This window comes from Peromyscus maniculatus, chromosome 2 (genome assembly GCF_049852395.1).
Source record: "Peromyscus maniculatus bairdii isolate BWxNUB_F1_BW_parent chromosome 2, HU_Pman_BW_mat_3.1, whole genome shotgun sequence".
In the NCBI taxonomy this organism is placed as follows: Eukaryota; Metazoa; Chordata; class Mammalia; order Rodentia; family Cricetidae; genus Peromyscus; species Peromyscus maniculatus.
This window is the reverse complement of record NC_134853.1, coordinates 66,013,657-66,032,619: the sequence shown is the minus strand read 5'-3', so window position 1 is coordinate 66,032,619 and position 18,963 is coordinate 66,013,657. Positions and strand designations below refer to the sequence as shown.

At 45.7% G+C, this 18,963-nt stretch overlaps 1 protein-coding gene across 3 annotated transcripts in view; it reads right to left on the bottom strand.

Moving 5' to 3' along the window:
• Window positions 1-4,284: 4,284 nt before the first annotated feature.
• Nfx1 (nuclear transcription factor, X-box binding 1) overlaps window positions 4,285-18,963 on the bottom strand; it is a 77,627-nt gene continuing 62,948 nt past the window's right edge. For all 3 annotated transcript variants that reach the window (XM_076563473.1, XM_006975337.4, XM_076563474.1), the window contains 7 exons: window positions 17,522-17,623; window positions 16,919-16,960; window positions 13,623-13,721; window positions 13,071-13,137; window positions 11,197-11,342; window positions 10,461-10,565; window positions 4,285-5,034 (listed from right to left, as the gene is read on the bottom strand). In XM_076563473.1, the coding sequence (XP_076419588.1) occupies window positions 4,962-5,034; window positions 10,461-10,565; window positions 11,197-11,342; window positions 13,071-13,137; window positions 13,623-13,721; window positions 16,919-16,960; window positions 17,522-17,623 (634 nt within the window). In that variant the 3' untranslated portion in view covers window positions 4,285-4,961. The remainder of the gene's footprint in view (window positions 5,035-10,460; window positions 10,566-11,196; window positions 11,343-13,070; window positions 13,138-13,622; window positions 13,722-16,918; window positions 16,961-17,521; window positions 17,624-18,963) is intronic.

Here is an 18,963-nt window from a genome sequence, read left to right as displayed (position 1 = left end):
CAGCCACGCCTCGCCACCACCCCACCACCGTCACCGTCCGTCTCGGATGACGGCCAGCACTGGGTGATGCCTCTTTGCTTGAAGATGCTTGTCCTTGCAATCTATTCTTAATACAGGCTGGGATCCCTTCCTATTACTTTAAAGTACTTTTTGTATGTGGGTGCTATGCACACCTGTGGAAGCCAGGGCCACAGGACACCTCTAGAGCTGGAGGTTCTGAGTTGCCTGATTTGGGTGCTGGAAACTAAATTTGGTCTCTGGAAGAGCCATTGCTCTAGGCCTGGATCCTTTGTAAAAACTGAGCTAGATCTTACACATTATTTTGCCCGAAGTTTTCCATTGACCAACAAGGCCTGATGCCATCAAATTCCCTCTGTTGACCTGTGGACACCTGCCCTTCCCTGTTACTGGCTCCACAGCTCATGGCAGGGTACCACTGCGGAGCCTTTGCAGGGCTGTTCCTGCTGCCTGGAATAGTCTTCCTTTGGGTATCTGCATGGGTGGTTTTCTCCCTGTGTCTACAGTCTGTATTAACTAGAGAAACATCTAAAAAGAAGTGAAAATGTGACAAAAAAAAAAATGACTTTTAATTCCAGCACTCCGGAGGCAGAGGCAGGCTCATCTCTTGAGTTTGAGGCCAGCCTGGTCTACAGAGTGAGTTCCAGGACAGCCAGGGTTACTGAGAAACCCTGTCTTGAAAAAAAAAAAAAAAAAAGGTGTGTGTGTGGGCGGGGGAGCCAGGTGGTGGCGGTGCACTTGGAGGAGGCAGAGACTATTCCAGGCCAGCCTGGTTTACAGATTGAATTCCAGGACAGCCAGAGCTACACAGAGAAACCCTGTCTTAAAATATATATAAGGGAGGGGGCTTGTAACTTTGTAACTGTTGCTGGCTAAGTACGCATCTCACTCTGGTTTAGGGTTCTATACTGCACTCTAGTGGCCAATGTAGAAAAAGTCCTGTCTTGAGAGGTTCAGCTTGTTCTGTTTGGGGAGATTTGGTGTATCTCCCTGCCCACTTGACTGGACCTGTTGGGCCACCCTGCACCTCCCCCCGCCCCGCTCCCAGGGACTCTGAAGAAGCTGCCTCTGTTCTGCGGCGAGGACACAGACCTACCGAGAATCTCAGATTCCCTGTTGTTTACGGGTGATCTTCAGAAAGTGACCTAACATACTTCGGGGGCTTCGAGGAGTGAAGGATGAATGTGCTGGTCGTGCTTGATCAGGTGGTTAACTGTTAGCCACTGTTAGGAAAGGCTCCCAGAAAGCTGCTCCATTCCTCCCCTCCCCCACGCTACCTGCTGGGTGTCCAGGTCTGGGCTGGAGGCTTAGCTGTTCTGATGCCCTGTGGCATGTGGAGACGCTCCACCCCCCTGAACACTACTACCACCCTCATGATAGCCTGGACCAGCACACAGGCAAGAATCGTCCCACTGGGAGGGTGCAGAACCTGCTCAGCATATGAGCAGGGACCATCATGCCACCTGATGGATGCAGAACCCGATGCCCACGGTAAGCAAAGCGCCTGGGTCAGAGCAAGCCGAGGCAGGAACAGCGTCGCTTCAGTGTTCAGTCAGGCTCTCTGCACCCACATCTTAGCCAGGCTAAGAGCATCCTGGACCGCTGGGAAGGACTTGCAAGTGAGTTCTACAGGAGGAAACGCCCCCCCCCCCCCCCCCCCCCCGCGGGTTATAGCTCATTTTCTTGAGGACTTAGCCTCCTCCTGGCCTGTACACCAACCTTGATGTGCCACACTATGGTCCCAAGGAGTCTGTTTCTTCCAGGCTTGGCCTTTGTTAGCTGAAGGGCAAGAATGGCTGCCACAATTTCTTCGGGGGGGAACCTTGGGTTCTAAAATGCCATGGGAAATGGTACAGGAGATGCATGCTGAGGTCATGGGATGCATGAGAAGCAAAACTTTCTTTTGCTGTGAGTAGGCCAGTGAAGGCTGAGATGCCAGTGTGGTCTGCCAGTTTCTCCTTTTAGAAGAGGAAGTACGTGTCCCACTTTCCTTAGGAAGCGAGGTCCTCAGCCTTTTAGACAGGAATCCTGAAGTCCAGCAGCACATGAAGGAGACCTCAAACCTAAGTCTACAGGACAGCCTCTCCCCTCGGCCTTTCTCCTCTACCCTGGCCTTTGAAACATGGCCGGACAGGATCCAGAGCTGTCTCTCACAGACCTGCAATCAGGAAGGCTTTTCATCTAGCCATGAGATAAGAGTTCAGTCTCTGGAAAGCTCTGGCCATAAAGAACACTTGCAGAAAGGATGGGGTGGGAGCTAGAAGATGGCTGTGCCGCCACCCACGGCTCCCTTCCACACACTTCAGCCTGAGGTCAGGGAGAGTTGAAACCAAGTCCATGACCAAATTCATATTTTTTTCCCTTTTAATTTGAAAATGGCTTGGGAAGTCAGAACATTTTCTAATATGTAAAAATAATGCCGGGCAGTGGTGGCGCACACCTTTAATCCCAGCACTTGGGAGACAGAGGCAGGTGGATCTCTGTGAGTTTGAGGCCAGCCTGGTCTCCAAAGTGAGTTCCAGGAAAGGCCCAAAGCTACACAGAGAAACCCCGTCTCAAAAAACCAAAAAGAAAAAAAAGAAAAAAATCACGATTTTGGCCCAGGCAGTGGTGGCGCACGCCTTTAATCCCAGCACTCAGGAGGCAGAGGCAGGCAGATCTCTCAAGTTTTAAAAAAAAAAAAAAAAAAAAAAAAAGGGAAGTAAAGTTTAATGTGAAGCCCCACACTTTCTGTTTCAAATGTCAATTCTGTGTAGAAGTTCATTGAGTTCTACAGACTTTGGATCTGGATAATTTTGGTGCTATACATTTGCAAGTTCCTTTTAACAATAAACTTTATAATTAAAAAAATATTTACACCAGGCGGTGGTGGCGCACGCCTTTAATCCCAGCACTCAGGAGGCACAGCCAGGTGGATCTCTGTGAGTTCAAGGCCAGCCTGGGCTACCAAGTGAGTTCCAGGAAAGGTGCAAAGCTACCCAGAGAAACCCTGTCTCAACAAAACAACAACAAAAACCCCCCAAAAAACAAAAAATTACTCTGGTCTCTGTGGAAAACACCTGTGGACTTCTGATACATACAGATTATAAGTGCAGCCTTGCTACCCTGGCTTGGGGTTTGTCCATGGCTTCCATGGCTCACACAGATCCCTGTCAGCCTCAAGCCTCACCATCAGTTTTTCTTTGCCCACTCTGGACAATTAATCCTCCCTCAAGCTCCAGCACACCTGCTTTTCCAGTCCCAGCATGAGGTTGGCACCAGGCATTCATTCACCAGGAGAGGCCCAACCGGATCACATCCTTTACTCAGCGTTGTAGACAAAGGATGCTTCTGTACTTTCCAGATGCCAACTCTCATGTTCGTGGACTCTGCATCAGACGCACCAGGGTGCGCTTCCTTTAGTCCTCACAACCCAAGTCGGACAGGAGGAGCCCCCATCCATGCACTGGCAGGCCTAGATCTGAGAAGCACACACACAGCCAGATCACGTACTGTCCCCTGGACCACAGCTGCACTTCCTGTTGGGTGTGAGGCCACAGACCCTGTACTAAAGAGGCCCAAAGAGAGGCTCTGTTGTTTTCCACTTCTCTCCAGTCGCCCGTTCATACTGCTATACCTCATGCCTTCCTACAGAGATTAGGGTTAGGACCAAAGAGCAGCCCCGTTTTTTCCTATAAAATTAGGGGCCTCTCAGCTGGGATTGGTGGCAGAGGCCTGTAATCCTAGCACTCAGAAGGCTGAGCAATGAAGATTGAGAGTTTAAAGCCTGAATGAGCTTAAGCAACTTAGTGAGATCCTGCCTCAAAAAACAAAATAAAAGTAAAAATTAAGTGCCTTGTTTTATGATTCCAAGCTTCTGGGGCTTAAAGGTTATTTTAAATTGAAAAGAAGCCAGGTGGTGGTGGCACATGCCTTTAATCCCAGCTCTTGGGAGGCAGAGGCAAGTGGTTCTCTGTGAGTTCGAGGCCAGCCTGGTCTACAAAGTGAGATCCAGGACAGACAGGGCTACATAGAGAAACCCTGTGTTAGAAACAAAAAACAAACACACACAAAAAGAGTCCAGTTTGTGATGAAGAGGGGCCAGTAAAGATGGCCACACACCCGCCTTAAAGGAAACTGAAGAATGCCTACAGTGGGCTGCTGGGCATAAGCTCTGGACTGTCGACATATTTCTTTGACTATTCAAACAACAGTTCAGAGCTCAGATGTAGGGAGAGTTGGTGTGGCTGCTGAAGGCCTAGGAAAAAGCAACACAGGACAGCTGTCTGCGTGAGAGTCTTTATCAACCAGAGTGGACTCAGGGCTACAGTGGACAGTTCACAGACCCACAACGTAAACATGGCAGAAGAGAGCTTGCTCCAAGTTCTTACCATTATGGGGCACAGTTAAACTGTCCCTGGGTAGGCTCGGTGATGTGGTGGAAGAATGCCAGGGACTTGAGAAAATGTAAATCTATAACCTGACCAATCTAGAGTTTTCAGTCCAAGTCTTAGATAAGATGGTTTAAGACCTGTATGATTCCAGACATGGTTTAACAATGGTCAGTACTTCATGTGTCTTTCCACATGAAGACTGTCACATCCACCTGGTGAGCAACTGGACAACCAAGACTATGGCTAAGTGCCACAAAGCTAGTTTGGGATAAAAAGTCTGGTTTATCCAAATAAAATACGATACTCCCCAACCCTCTTAGTAATCACAGTGATGAGGTGAGGAGCTTCTTCAATCACACAACTAAAAATCCAGTGGCTGCACAGCCAGGGAGCTGGCCACAGTGGGACAGGAGTAGACAGGGGGTTCTGACACTCATGCTTTGGATGTATCAGCACAAGACAGTGTGTGTCTGGGGTTCTGCCCCGCAGCAGGAATGAGCATGATTTATCTGCTGGCAAATGAGTCTCCACTACACAGAATCATTCTTTTATCTAAATGTATCTATCTTCTCAGTCCTGGACATCAAAGTAGTCAATCACTGGCTCCTTAGCTATCTTCTGTAAATTACTGCTCCCAGGAATCCTGCAAAGCAAGTAAAGAACAGTCAGTCTTGTCTTCTCTGGGGGAAATACAGGACCCTGTTTCAAAAAACCAAACTCAGACCCAAACCCAAACATCAAAACCACGACTTGTTTGGATGCACAGACTCTGCTGACCCAAACCTAGGCTGTCTGGGTAAAGAGAGAGTACTCTTGCTGAGGCTGTGCCTGACCAGCCCACAGGAGCACCAGTGGTTACAGTCCTGAAGATGGCTTTGTAAACTACCCCAGTCACCTGTGCAGAGGCTCTGTGCAAGCACGACAGTGGAGACACTTCCAGGACTGTCATGTGGAAGGCTGGAGAGGAAGAGGAACCTGTGGCTTTCAGAGTAACTTTCAGCCATCTCCCTTGGCTCCAGGGGAGACAGGGAGGGGAAGGAAAGAAGGTGGTCCTTCTCTGTGATTCTTCAATATGCTGAGCATTTAACTGCTCTGGTACTAACTCTCCTAAAGCTTGCAGTTTCTCTGTTGTTAAAGGCCATTGCTGAACCCATACAGGCTTATCTGTTAACCATTTTAAAGGTTAGTGTCTTTGAAAGATAAGCAGTTGTTGTGCCCTGTTCTTGTACAATCTGGATGGCTGGTGACTGCTCTTCATAATAATACCTCCTAATATTTCTCTCAGAAACATGTGTTAGTTTATGGTTTGTTTCTCAGGTTGGAGGAATGTTAATCTGGGTATTCCATTGTTGTAATAGATCACGGCCCCATAAATTCATAGCTATATTTGCCATATATGGCTTTAATTTTCCTCTCTGTCCTTCTGGCCCTATACATTTGAGCCATCTTGCACTCTATTTCACTTGAGATCATTTCCAGTCTCTAACAGCTGAACATTTACCTCCTGAAGAAGCCAATTTGGATGCCAAAATTCTGATGCAATTATTGTCACATCTGCACCTGTGTCTACCAAACCTTCCAAGAGAATGCCATTTATTCATATTTTTAATTTTGGTCTTTGTTCATTTATAAAAATTTGTCAAAAAATTCGCTTTATGGCTTCTCCTGAATTTCCTGTTCTCTCTGCTACAGCTGTTCTACCACCCTAAGCAGCCTGATTTATTCCAATAGGCATTTGTTTATTTGATTGCTCTGGGAAATTTGTTTCTTCTATGATGGCAGGAAAAGTTTGAACTGAATTTGTGTGAGGCCCCTCTGGGAGTTTCCCAATGGCAGAGGCAGAGGATTACCTTGTCTGTCCCTTGTTGATCTACATTTGTTGGTTCAATGTTTACCCTAACCACACTTTCTGCATAATCCAGGGACATTCTGTTGCCATTGTCCCTTGAATAAACATTGTTTCTAGGAACACTCTGTTTACATTCCCTTTTCAAATGATCTTGTTTACCACAACTAAAACACCTGACATTATTATTTTTCCTCAAAGCTTTTGATATCACCTCTCCTATCCACATATCATCATGGTCATGAGACTCATATTAATTGTGTCCCTGATCCAATCCTCCAAGGGTGCTGATCTGGCCTTTAACAGCCTGATTATTCTTTTGCATGCTCCATTTGCATTCTCAAAAGCTAAAGATAAAATTATTATCTGTCTAGCTTCTGAATTTGGTATTATTCTATTTACTGCTGCAGACAGCCTTTGCAAGAAATCCATGAAGGATTCTTTCAGGCCTTATATAACTTCCATAAATGATTCAATTTTCTTCCCTGCTTCCTCAATTCTGTCCCATGCATTCATGGCTGCCATGCTGCATAGAATTAAGGTTTGGTTATCATATAAACATTGTCTTTGTATGTCAGCATAATCGCCTTCTCCAAGAAGCTGATCCTAGGAAATTTCCATAGCTCTAGTCCTACACTGTTGTCCTATTGTTTTAGCTTCCTCTTTCAACCAAGTTCTCCATTGTAATTATGCTCTGGCCTCTAGGACAGGTGTAATTAATTCTTTCCAGTCCTGAGGGATAATTCTATTACAATATTTCATTCCTCTGAGTACCCTTTGGGTTATATCCTACTGGTAGTGGAGTCTGATTGTAAAAAGAACAAGTAGGACATTTTCTAAGGATCCCCATAAGACTACTAGTGCCCACAATCAGTAGTAAGTAGCCTAGAAAACTACACCCACATTCCTCAAAAATGGATTAAGGACATTTGTCTTTGTTTAGAGATTGGTTACAAATTGTTATTGGTCATAGTCAATATCTTTCTTTTTTTTTTTTTTTTTGGAGCTGAGGATCGAACCCAGAGCCTTGCACTTGCTAGGCAAGCACTCTACCAATGAGTTAAATCCCCAACCCTGTCAATATCTTTCTAAAGAAAAAAGGGGGACAGGATATATATATGATAGGATGAAAGGGTAGATTATTCAATATACTTTTAAAGAACAACAACTTGTGTAAAATGTTTTACATTCCCATAGATTTTACTTTATTACAAATTTAAAGTTAATTTTGCTATACTGTATGTATATTTCTACTCTTGTTTAAGGTATTATGTTTATACAGCTCATTTGAAACTGTAATGTATAATTAAGAAATACAGATTAATAATTAGTCTTCTATGATAGTCAAACTTATAATCAGATTAAATTTTCTATATATATATATATATATATATATATATATATATATAATTTAATTAGGTAGGTAATCTTCAAACACTTCAAAGACCTATAGAATATGGCATTTAAAATGTTTTAAAAACTTAGACTTTCTGGACAGTGAGACATGTCTGCTCCTGGCAGCACCGATTTACTTCACAGAAAAAGATGGGCGTCGAAGATACTCCATATGGAGTTTATCTTCTTCTTGGCAAAAATAGCCACTTGGGCAAGAAACTGTTCTTGCCTGGACTACGTGACAAAATGTCATATAAACTGGACACGCAGGACCCATAGGAAAGTAACAACAAAACTTTGTAAGGCGAGATGGTCCTTCAGGTTCCTGCTTCACAGAGGAGACTGCCAGACATTCTATAGGACACAGAGAAAAAAATGACTGAGAGACTAGGCCTATGGCTGAATATGGATGCCCCAATGTTACAGAGGAACTTTAGATGACTGTCCAGGCAGGCAGCTGTCTCTGATATTCTAGATTTTTAGAAGTTGCTTACAATGCTCTTCCTGTTTACTTAGATAATATTAGATCCTTCTGGGGTCTTTGATGTAGTTGAAGACTAGATAGTTATAATTTTCCTTGGTTATGATAAAAGATAAATTAGGCCTGGCGGTGGTGGCGCACACCTTTAATCCCAGCACTCGGGAGGCAGAGCCAGGCAGATCTCTGTGAGTTCGAGGCCAGCCTGGTCTACAGAGTGAGATCCAGGACAGGTGCCAAAACTACACAGAGAAACCCTGTCTCGAAACGCCCCCCCCCCAAAAAAAGACAAATTAGATATGAGTTAGACTCACAAATATAGATAAAATATTTTTGCCAAATACAAATAGACTAGATATTGTAACTGTAATTCTTGCTAGATAACTGTCTTGTTATATGTAATTTTACTATGTTGAAGTTAAAACCTTCCTTTTAAATAGAAAGAAAAGGGGAAATGATGAGGATGTCATTCCATATGCTGTGAATATGTGTTGCTCTGATTGGTTGATAAGTAAAGGCCAGTAGCCAGGCAGGAAGTATAGGTGGGACAAGCAGGCAAGGAGAATTCTGGGAAAAGGAAGGGCATAGTCAGGAGTCGCTGAGCAGAGTCAGGAGTTGCCAGCCAGACACAGAGAAAGCAAGATGACAAGGTAGAACTGAGAAAAGGTACCAAGCCACATGGCTAAACACAGATAGGAATTATTGGTTAATTTAAGTGTAAGAGCTAGTCATTAATAAGCCTGAGCTAATGGCCGAGCAGTTTGTAATTAACATAAACCTCTGTGTGTTTACTTGGGGGATGTGAGTGGGTGAGATTTGTCCTGACCACCGGCGGGCCAGGACACACGAAAACTTCCAGCTACACCTCTGCTCAGCTGAAAAAACGCCTGGCAGATTCCTGCTTTTTTCTTTATACCAAAATAATATTTTTATCATAAAAATCATTTAAACCCTAGAGAAGTAGGTGGAGCAAAATGTGAAAGTCAAGGCTGGAGGGATGGCCAGAGTAGCACTGGCTGCTCTTGCAAAGGACCCAGGTTCAATTCCCAGTGCCCATATGGCAGCTCACAGCCATCTGTAACTCTAGTTGGAGGAGATCCAACACCCTCTTCAGAACTCTGTGGGCTCCAGACATCTATGTGGTACACATATATACATGCAGGCAAATGCATATATTCAACAGAAATAATATTTTTTTCAGCTTTTCATATAATTTTCCCCCCCAAGAAACGGTTTCTGTGTGTAGCCCTGGCTGTCTTGGAACTTGCTCTGTAGACCAGGCTGGCCTTGAACTCAGAGATCCGCCTGCCTCTGCCTCCTGAGTGCTGGGATTACAGGCGTGTGTCATCATTGCCCAGCCTTTCATATGATTTTATTTTCTCCCTTTAACTATAATAAAGCAATACTTATAGTAAATGTATTGTAGTAAAATGATAATGTCTTAACTGGTGGGTCTGTAAACAGGCTTATCCATCACCCTTACAGGCACGGCAAATGCTGTTTCTTGAATTGGTCCCACCATGGACCATCCATTATCCATCCCCAGTCACCCTTTGCCTGGCTTTATCTTCACTGTGCTGTGAGGCCGCTGTACTGAATCTCATCCCAAACTTGAACTTTCTGTAGTGTCCATGTTTTTGCTGTGTCTTCACACAGAATGCATCTGTTCATTACCATGGGGTCACTACCTTTGGGGTCCTGAGTCTTCTGTCAGCACTGTCACTCCCAAATGCTGCACTCCTTTCCCCCTTTTTCAGAACCACCTTTCCCCTGGGCATTGTCTAAGCTTGCTGTTGAACCCTCCAAAACTAAATCAATCTCTGAAAAAGTGAAAATCTCTACTTGCCTCCTCCACTGCCAACAGTCCCCCCACCACTTCCACCTACTGTTAACTGCATCCAGTTCTAAATGGTCTGGAGTGGCAGATAACCACTTACATGCCACCATTCACTGTAGGAATTACGTTCAACTAGCCTCTCTTTTGTTGTGAATGAATATTTAAAACATTTATTTATTTACTGTTATTTGTGAGTATGGTGTGTGGAGGTCGGAGGACATCTCTGTGGAGCTCACTGTCTCCTTCCATCTTTCTGTGGATCACGGATCTCAGTCAGGTTGTCAGGCTCACACGGCAAGTGCCTTATCTACATCACTGCCCCCAGTGACTATTCTCTTAAGGCTTTGCTGGCCTGAACAAATGTATCTGATGCCCTAATCAAAGCCTATCTGGACAGTCACACCCCAAAGACAAGCCAAAGGAGGCCAGTGATGGAGATGTGGCCCCAGTGGCCACCCCTCCTGGCTCCTCTGCTCACACAGTTCTACTGAGAAGCAGCTGAAGAGTCCTTACTTGTCTGTCTGGTGTCGGTGATGAGGAATCGGTGGTGGAGGCCGCGTCTGCGTTTCCCTTTCAAGCACGCTGGTCAGCGAGGTGGGAGGACAAATGGATTTCCCCCTGAAAGAAGTAAAGCAGAGGATGAAAAGCGAGGCTCCTGAGCAGACAGCCAGTCAGAGCCCAGCCTTTACCGGGCAGCTCCACTGCTGCGCACACCCAGACACCACCTGTCCCAAGTGTGGTCAACTTGCATTCAATCTGTCCCCTCTGTCCATCCAGCAGGTCCCAGCCAGACCTGCTGCCCACTTCCTCCCATGGCACACTTCATTTTTGTTCACTGTGAAGTTCTGTCTCACACTACCACCTCCATTCCCTCTGCGGACAACACCGAGACAGAGTCCAGCCTGCTTTCTGTCCCCATCATGCCAAGATTAGAGCTGGGAGGTCAGCGGGAGGAACAGGAGACAGAGGGGTAGGAGCGCACAGTGATGAGCAGGCATTCTGCTCACACCCTCTCCACCTGCAGAAATGCCACCCCAGCGTCTGCAAAGGATCAGGGCAGCTGTGAGACCTGGGTATTTGTGTGTCCCTGCACCGTGGAATGAGGTGTGGGCTTTACTCTTCGATGAAAAGACTGTTCCAGAGAAATTTCCCTTCCCTTCCTCCAGGAGGAAGTGGAAGTAACAAGAGCATACAATGACTGCTGGTGTCACGCCTGCCCTGCTGACAGCTGACAGCGAGATCAACCCACCTGACAGCAGTGACCACGACGTTGCGCTTTGGTTCACTGTCATAGCTCATGCTCTCCAGGCCGTAGACTTGGGCCAGGTCATGGATGATGCGGCGGTGGTCTCTGTTCATGGGGGGGAAGCAGTGGCTTTTCTTAAGACTCTTTCCCTATTGGAAGAAGAGAACACTGATGAGCATCGTCCCCTGGAAACAGAAAACACTCCTGACTTACCCACACCACCACAAGAGCATAGCTAATCAAGGTGACTGATTTAGTTTTTCCTGTTGGAATCCTTATTATTATAATTTGTGCGGAGGTCAGATGACGACTTTGGGAGTTGGTTCTGTGCTTTCACTGTGGGTTCTTGGGATCAAACTCAGGTTGTCAGGTGTGTGTGACAAGTGCTTTTCCCTCGGAGCCATCTCATCAGCTGTGACCGCCTTTCTACAGAGGTTCAAACCGCCTACCATTCACTACCTGTGTGTGCGAGCATGGCGTCTCGCCGCAGGCAGGTGGGCAGGGTGGGACAAAGAGAAGTGGTACAGAGCTAGTGTTTCCTCCTGAGGGAGCCCATTAACTGAGGAATGGTATTCCCAAGAAGTGCCTAGGTACACTGAAGACTTAAGAACAAGGGACTCTCACGCCCCACCGAAGTACGCAGCTGTATGTACACAAACACAGAAACACATCTGCTCACGTTTCCTACACAGAAAAGGAACACATTGAGTTTCCTTTTCAGGTTAGTATCCTGCTGGAAGTGGGAAGAGAAAGAGGGAAGGAAGGAAATGGGAAGCGGGAGAGGAAAACAAACAGCCCCTGGGCCTCACCCCCAGTGACTGCAGAGGGGGCCAAAGCAGTACTGGCTCCTTCTTCACAAATTACTTTTTGTTTTCCTTTTGGAGACAGGGTCTTACTGTGTAGCTTTGGCTACCCTGCTACCTGCTGTGTAGATCAGGCTGGCCTCGAACTCAGAGATCCACCTGTCGTTTCCTAAGTGCTGGGATAAATGGTGTTCGTCACTATACTCTGGTTACTAAATTACTCCTCCATGTTGAGTTTCCACTTTGACATCCCTGGCGGAACGGGGCCCATTCTCCTCAGTCTGTCCCCCATCTTCACCTTTAGTCTCCCCCTTTGAGAAAACAGAGTGCGCCCTCCTATCACGGCGACCTTTCAGTCATCTGAGGGCCTCCTATGTCTTCTAACTCAGCTACTGTTGAGCCGCCACCTTCTCTTCTTCTTTTTTCTGTTTGTTTTTTGAAACAGGGTTTTCCAGTGTAGACTGGCCTGGAACCCACAGAGATCCATCTGCCTCTGTCTCCAGAGTATTGGGATTAAAGGTGTGCGCTACCATGTCTGGTCAAGGGTTATTCTTAATGTACACTTAATTTAATTGTAGATATCTTTTCTATAATGATGGAAGCAATCCAGGTTTCCATGAATGCTATAATGGCTGGGCATTGGGAATCTGCAACCTTTTTCTATAACCCTCTAGGCTAACCGTGTTTCTGGAACTTATCTATCATTATTATTACTAGTATGTATTTATGTATGTATGTATGTATGTATGTATGTATGTATGTATGTATGCATGCATGCATGTATCTATCTATCTATCTATCTATCTATCTATCTATCTATCTATCTATCTATCTATCATCTTTAAGTCAAGCTGGCCTATCTATCATCTATCTATCTATCTATCTATCTATCTATCTATCTATCTATCTATCTATCTATCTATCTTTAAGTCAAGCTGGCCTATCTATCTATCTATCTATCTATCTATCTATCTATCTATCTATCTATCTATCTATCTATCTATCTATCTATCTATCTATCTTTAAGTCAAGCTGGCCTCAGAGAAATGCCCAGTTGGGTGAGTTTACTTCCACCTTATTCACGGCCTCCACAAGCGTTTCCATTTCCTTCTCAATGTCACTGACAAACTTTAGGTCTTTCCTGAAATGAGAAACCATCAGTTAATTCCATCTGTTCTTGCTCTCCTGGGAACATCTTCCACTCAACTTCCACCTCCACAGGAGAGAGGCCAGTGTGGCAGAAAAAGCACAGGTGAGGAATGTGAGATAACAGAGTCGCGGCACAACCACAAAGACAAGAGAGAAGCCGGAGAAGAGGAGGAGACAGCCAGAGCCAGAAAAGGACCTGTCACTGCCCCAGAGAAGCACCCTGTGACTGTGAGACCGGGGTGAGAGGTAGCTAGCCATCCGTCTTCAGTACAGCCTATGCAGCCCTTGGAAGACCCAGACAACTACTATGGGGGCCAGCCCTCAAGCACAAGTTCAGTTCTTCAAGGGGACAGCTAAACAACATGTGATTTCTTGCAACATAAGTTAACTTTATCTGGCGCAATAATGGAGAAAACATACTAATTACCGTATCTTATAATACTAACTAGAATACTCACAAGCCACAGGTTTCCATACCTGGCATCATCTTTCAGACTGTCACTGAATTTTGATGCTGAAGAACGTACATTGAAAGGATCAGAATCATCACTGATGTCAAATGCCTCTGCCAACCTCCTGAAAGTGATTGAGAAACAAGCAAATATAAGGGAAAGAGAAGGAAAATATACCATTCTGGCTTTGGGGGAAGACGGTGGTACATGCACATGTGTGTATGTGGAGGGCAGAGGTCAACCTTGGGTGTTGTCCTCAGATGCTCTCTACCTTAGTTTTTGAGACAGAGCCTCTCACTGAGACCTGGGTCTTGGCCAAGCTAGCCAGTGAGTCCCAAAGATCCTGTCTTTATCTCCTCAGCACTGAGATAATAAGCATGTGACTCCACACACGGCTTTTTACAAAGGTCTGGGAAGCAACTCAGGCCCCACGTTTGTGTGGACAGAGCTTTGTGACTGAGCTAGCTTCCCATCAACCCATCTTTCTTGTTTGTTTGTTTTTCAAGACAGGGTTTCTCTGTGTAGCCCCGGCTGTCCTGGAACTCATTCTGTAGACCAGGCTGGCCTTGAACTCACAGAGACCCACCTGCCTCTGCCTCCTGAGTGCTGGAATTAAAGGGGTGCTCCACTACCGCCAGGCTCATTTTGTTTTTGAAGCATGGTCTCATGTAGGCCAGGCTGGCCCCAAAATGCCTACGTAGCCAAGGATGACTATGATCCTGTCTCTCCCTGAGATTACCACCATACCAGGTTTATGTGGTACTGGGATCAAACCCAGGGCTGCTTGTATGCTGTTTTTTGTTTTCTATACATACAAACCTATGATAAAGTTTAATTTACAAGTTTGGTGCAGTAAGAGATAGACATTAGCTTACCATAGATTGTAGTAACCTCAGCATATGTTCTTACACCCCTTTTACCACAGAAGTCACCCCACACACACTTTATTTATTTATTTATTTTTTTGAGACAGGGTCTCATGTATTTCAGGCTGGCCTTAAACTCATGAAGAGACAGGAAGGCCTTGAACTCCTAATCATCCTGCTTCCTCCTTCCAAGTCTGGGACTACAAGTATATGAGGTATCGTGTTTTGTTTTGGAACAGGGAAACAGTGTATGGCAGGATGGCTCCGAACAGTAATCCTCCTGCCTCAATCTCTCCAAAACCAGCCAAGCAACCAATCAATTAGCAAAAACCACCCCCCCACACACACAGACACACACACAAACACACGCACAGACAGACAGATAGACACACACACCCTAAGCAAGCAAGCAAACAATAAAAACAAACACCTAAACCAACCAAACCCCAAACAAAAAGCATTCCTACTCTGGAGCTATTACAAGGATTACTTGGACACAAACACTTTGATATTGCCATCAGCTGAGCTGACAGCTGAGATGCCTAAGTGACAACGTGTGCGTAGTTTATTTAGTGTGGATATGTGGGACAAAGGAGTGAGTCAGACCCCCAAGACAGAGTGGATTGGCGTGAGATTTTATTCTTCACTCAAAATAGTGTGCAACTGAGGCTGGAGAGACAGCAGAAGGGCACAGCTGTTCTTTCAAAGGACTCAGGTTTGATTCCCAGCACCCACATTATGGCTCATAACCATCTGTTACTCCAGTTCAGGGGATCTGACACCCTAAGACATGCAAGTAGGGCATGGATATACATACAGGCAAAATGCCCATACACATGATATAATGAAAAATACCAATCTAGGCAATTGTGGTGTTGTTTTCAGAGAAAATATGCAAAATAGATGGGTCTAAATAAGTAACACAGTAGACATCTGGATTATTTAGGGAAGGATCTGCTGGTCTTGAGATCAGCGGAATGGTAAGTGGGGGATGACTTTCTTTGATGCTTAAGAGTAAGGACCGGAGTTGGAGATGCTCAGGTCAAGAGTGGCTTCTGCTCTCCCCGGGACCTGGAGTTTAGGTCCCAGCATCTGTGTGATGCCAGATTCTCAGGCACCTGCATCTTTGTGACATACATTCACAGACACATGAATCCAATAAAAGTAAATCTTTAGAAAAAAGAGTGAGGGGGCTGGAGAGATGGCCCAGGTGATAAGAACACTTATCGCTCTTGCAGAAGACCCAGGTTCGGGTCTCAGCATCCACATGGTGGATTACAACCATCCATAATTCCAGTTCTGGGGATCTTATCCCTCTTCTGACATCTGAAGGGACCAGGCATGTACACAGTGAGCAGACAAGCATGCAGGCAAAACACTCATACACATGAGAAAATAAACCTACAAAACAAACAAGCAAAAAATATAAGGGCCGAGCAGTGGTGGGCATGCCTTTAATCCCAGCACTTGGGAGGCAGAGGCAGGGGAATCTCTTTGAGTTCAAGGCCAGCCTGGTTTAATGTTTGCCTGGTATAAGCAAGGCCCTGGGTTTGATCCTAAGCATTGCAAAGAGAAAAAAGAAACGGAATGGGGTGAGGGATTAAGGTGGGAGAGGCAAACAAAACAAGAACAAGAATGTCCTTTTGGGGGTTGGACTAGGGATCGAACCTAGGGCCTCACCTCACGCAGGGTAGCTAGCTCTCCCACTTGGCTATAGCTCCAGCCTTTTTATTCTGAGATAGTCTCAGTGAGTTATTCAGACTGGCCTCAGATGCATGGAATCCCCCAGCCTGTCTCCCAAGTCCTGGGAATTTAGGTGTGCAGCAACATACCTGGCTTACGCTGTGTCTGTGTAGACTAGATGTTGATGTTGGGTGTTTCCCTTGACCAGCCTCCACTTTATTATTTTATTTTTCCAGACAGGATCTCTTTACATAGCTCTTGCTGTTCTGGAACTCATTATGTAGACCAGGCTGGCCTTAACCTCATAAGAGACGCCGAGTGTCCGTCTCCACCCTACCCCCAATGCTAGAGTACAGATGTGTGTCATGCCGAGTTTGATTTATGGGTGCTAGGGATCTGAACCCAGGTCTTTGTGCTTGCATGGCAGATATTTTATAGACTGAGCTATCTTCCCAGCTCCTTAGGTTTTCAACAGTTTTTAGAGCCTCTTATCTCTGCTGGGATTGGGAAGTTGGCCAGTCACAAAAATGAGCATGTTGTGGCATGTGAAATTTACCCCACACCCAAAACCACACAGCTCATGTTTCTGCACATGCTGAAATTACCCAACGGGTTTATCTTAGACGATTCGACTCGTAAGGACCACATCCTTCTGCTGACAGCAGCTGAGACTCAGAACAGATGCTGGGTGATGATGCTGGGTGATGAAGGGACGCCTCCTCCCATTAGCTCCACAGGGCTCAAGAAGTGACAAGCCATTGAGACCACTTACCTTCTCCTCTCCAAGGCAGAACACTCCTCATCACACTGCAACCTTGACAAACAAACGGAAGCAATGGTCAGGGCACAGGCTCTCTAGCCCCCATCTAGTAAGAAAATCCCAGGTAGACTATGTGAGAACACAGCAGCAGCCCTTGCTTCCTGCCTGGAAGCAGTTATGAGGCTGTCTATTCCTCAGGGTTCACTAGCACCCCCTGCCATGGAATCTTACTGTCTTCCCTGAGGTCCTTCACAAGGGGAGATGAGCAGGTCTCACACTGGAGTCTAGCAGTCCTTTGTAGACTTCAGATTGTTCCTCACTTGCCTTTCTAGATAGACACAGCCACCACTTTGGATCTTGGTTCTGTGGGCTGAGCTAGACAAATTTAGGTCTCCTCTGCTTTCTCTGTCAGCCAACTGAAGTGAGGCATAGGAAACCTACTTTGGTCTCTGCTGTGTCCTGAGCAGGACTCACTGTGTTGTGGTGGGTATGGTCCCAACATCCCAGTCTGTTGAACATCAACTGTGTGTGAGGCGCTACTATGGAGGACTGAGACAGAGGAATTCCTGAGAAACTGATGAACTGGAGAACGAAGGCACACACTTCCAAAATTACCTGGCTTGTTGGACTTCCTTCTTGGTAATGAACTTGCTGATCTCCACTGAATCTCCAAGCTGCATGTCCGTTATTTTAGAGGCCATAGAAATAGCAGCTATTCTGAAATATAAAGGAAGAAAGAAGATGAGGCATTATAGTTTCATAAGAGTCTCCACATGCTAGGGATACAGACGCTTCCTTCAAAGCTCATCAACCACAAGATAGTTAGTGTGACTTTTGAAGTTCATCTATTATTACATGTTTACTGGAGTACTACATGTGAACTGTTGACATGTTTATGGTATACATATTCAGTCAGATTCTAAGCAGCCGCACAAGAAGGGAAGAGTTAATACAACTTTCTATCTCCAGAACATCCAGGTCAATGCCCAATATACTCTATTCAAGCAGCCAATCAAGCCAGACATGGTGGCACATGCCTTTAATCCCAGCCCTTGGGAGTCGCAAACTGGTAGATCTCTGTGAGTTCAAGGTCAGTCTGGTCTACACAGTAGGTTCAGGTCAGCCAGAGTTACAAAGTAAACCTTGTCTCAAAAAAACAAAAACCCAACAAACAAAACTGACAAATAGCCAGTCAGATATCTATGGAAGCCTGTGTAGCCATGGCACACCTTCACATCTAGTTAAGAGATATATAAAGCCAACCATTCCCTAACACTCCACCTCTATACACAGATCTCTGTATAACCCCATGGGTGTCAATACTTTAGGAGGCTATAAGGATATCTACCAGAACAACCAGAAAACCCAAGCTTGTAACGAGACACAGAGTGCCTTAGCTGTGCCACAACAAAAATAGGTAGAATAGTAACGAAATTTACCTAACTTCAAGATGTCTTCCTTTCTATCTCATGGTGTAGATGAAAAAGGCGAGGAAAGAATGGGAACGGAAGAAGCAAAGTATTTCTTTTACAAATTAAAGGCAAGAAAAGGCACTTAAATATTTAAAAAAATTAACATTGTATATGCATGGTGTGTGTGTGCGTGTGTGCGCGCCCCCGTGCTGGCGGGGCACACAGGCCGTGACGCACATGCGGGCGTCAGAGGACAGGTGGTGGAGTCGTTCTCTCTGTCCTCCTTGAAGGGACGTGCCTCAGGGACGGCACTCGGGGCCGCACTAGAGCCTTTACCCGCCGAGTCGTCTCACTGGCCCGGAAAAAGCCCTTTAATGCACCTCAGATACATTAGAATCTTCTTTTTTCTAAAGATCGACTTTATTTATTTACGTAATTAATTACTGTGTGCGCATCTACTGTGAGGCCATGTGTTTGTGTGGGTGTCTGCAGAGGCCTGAGAGGGCACTGGATTCCCTCAAGTTGGAGTTCTAGGCAGTTGTGAGCTGCCTCATGAGGAGCTGGGATCCAGACCCAGGCTCTCCTAGCTGCTGGGTCACCTCTCCAGCCCTAGATGTAAAATTCTACTTGAAAAACCGTCTAAGC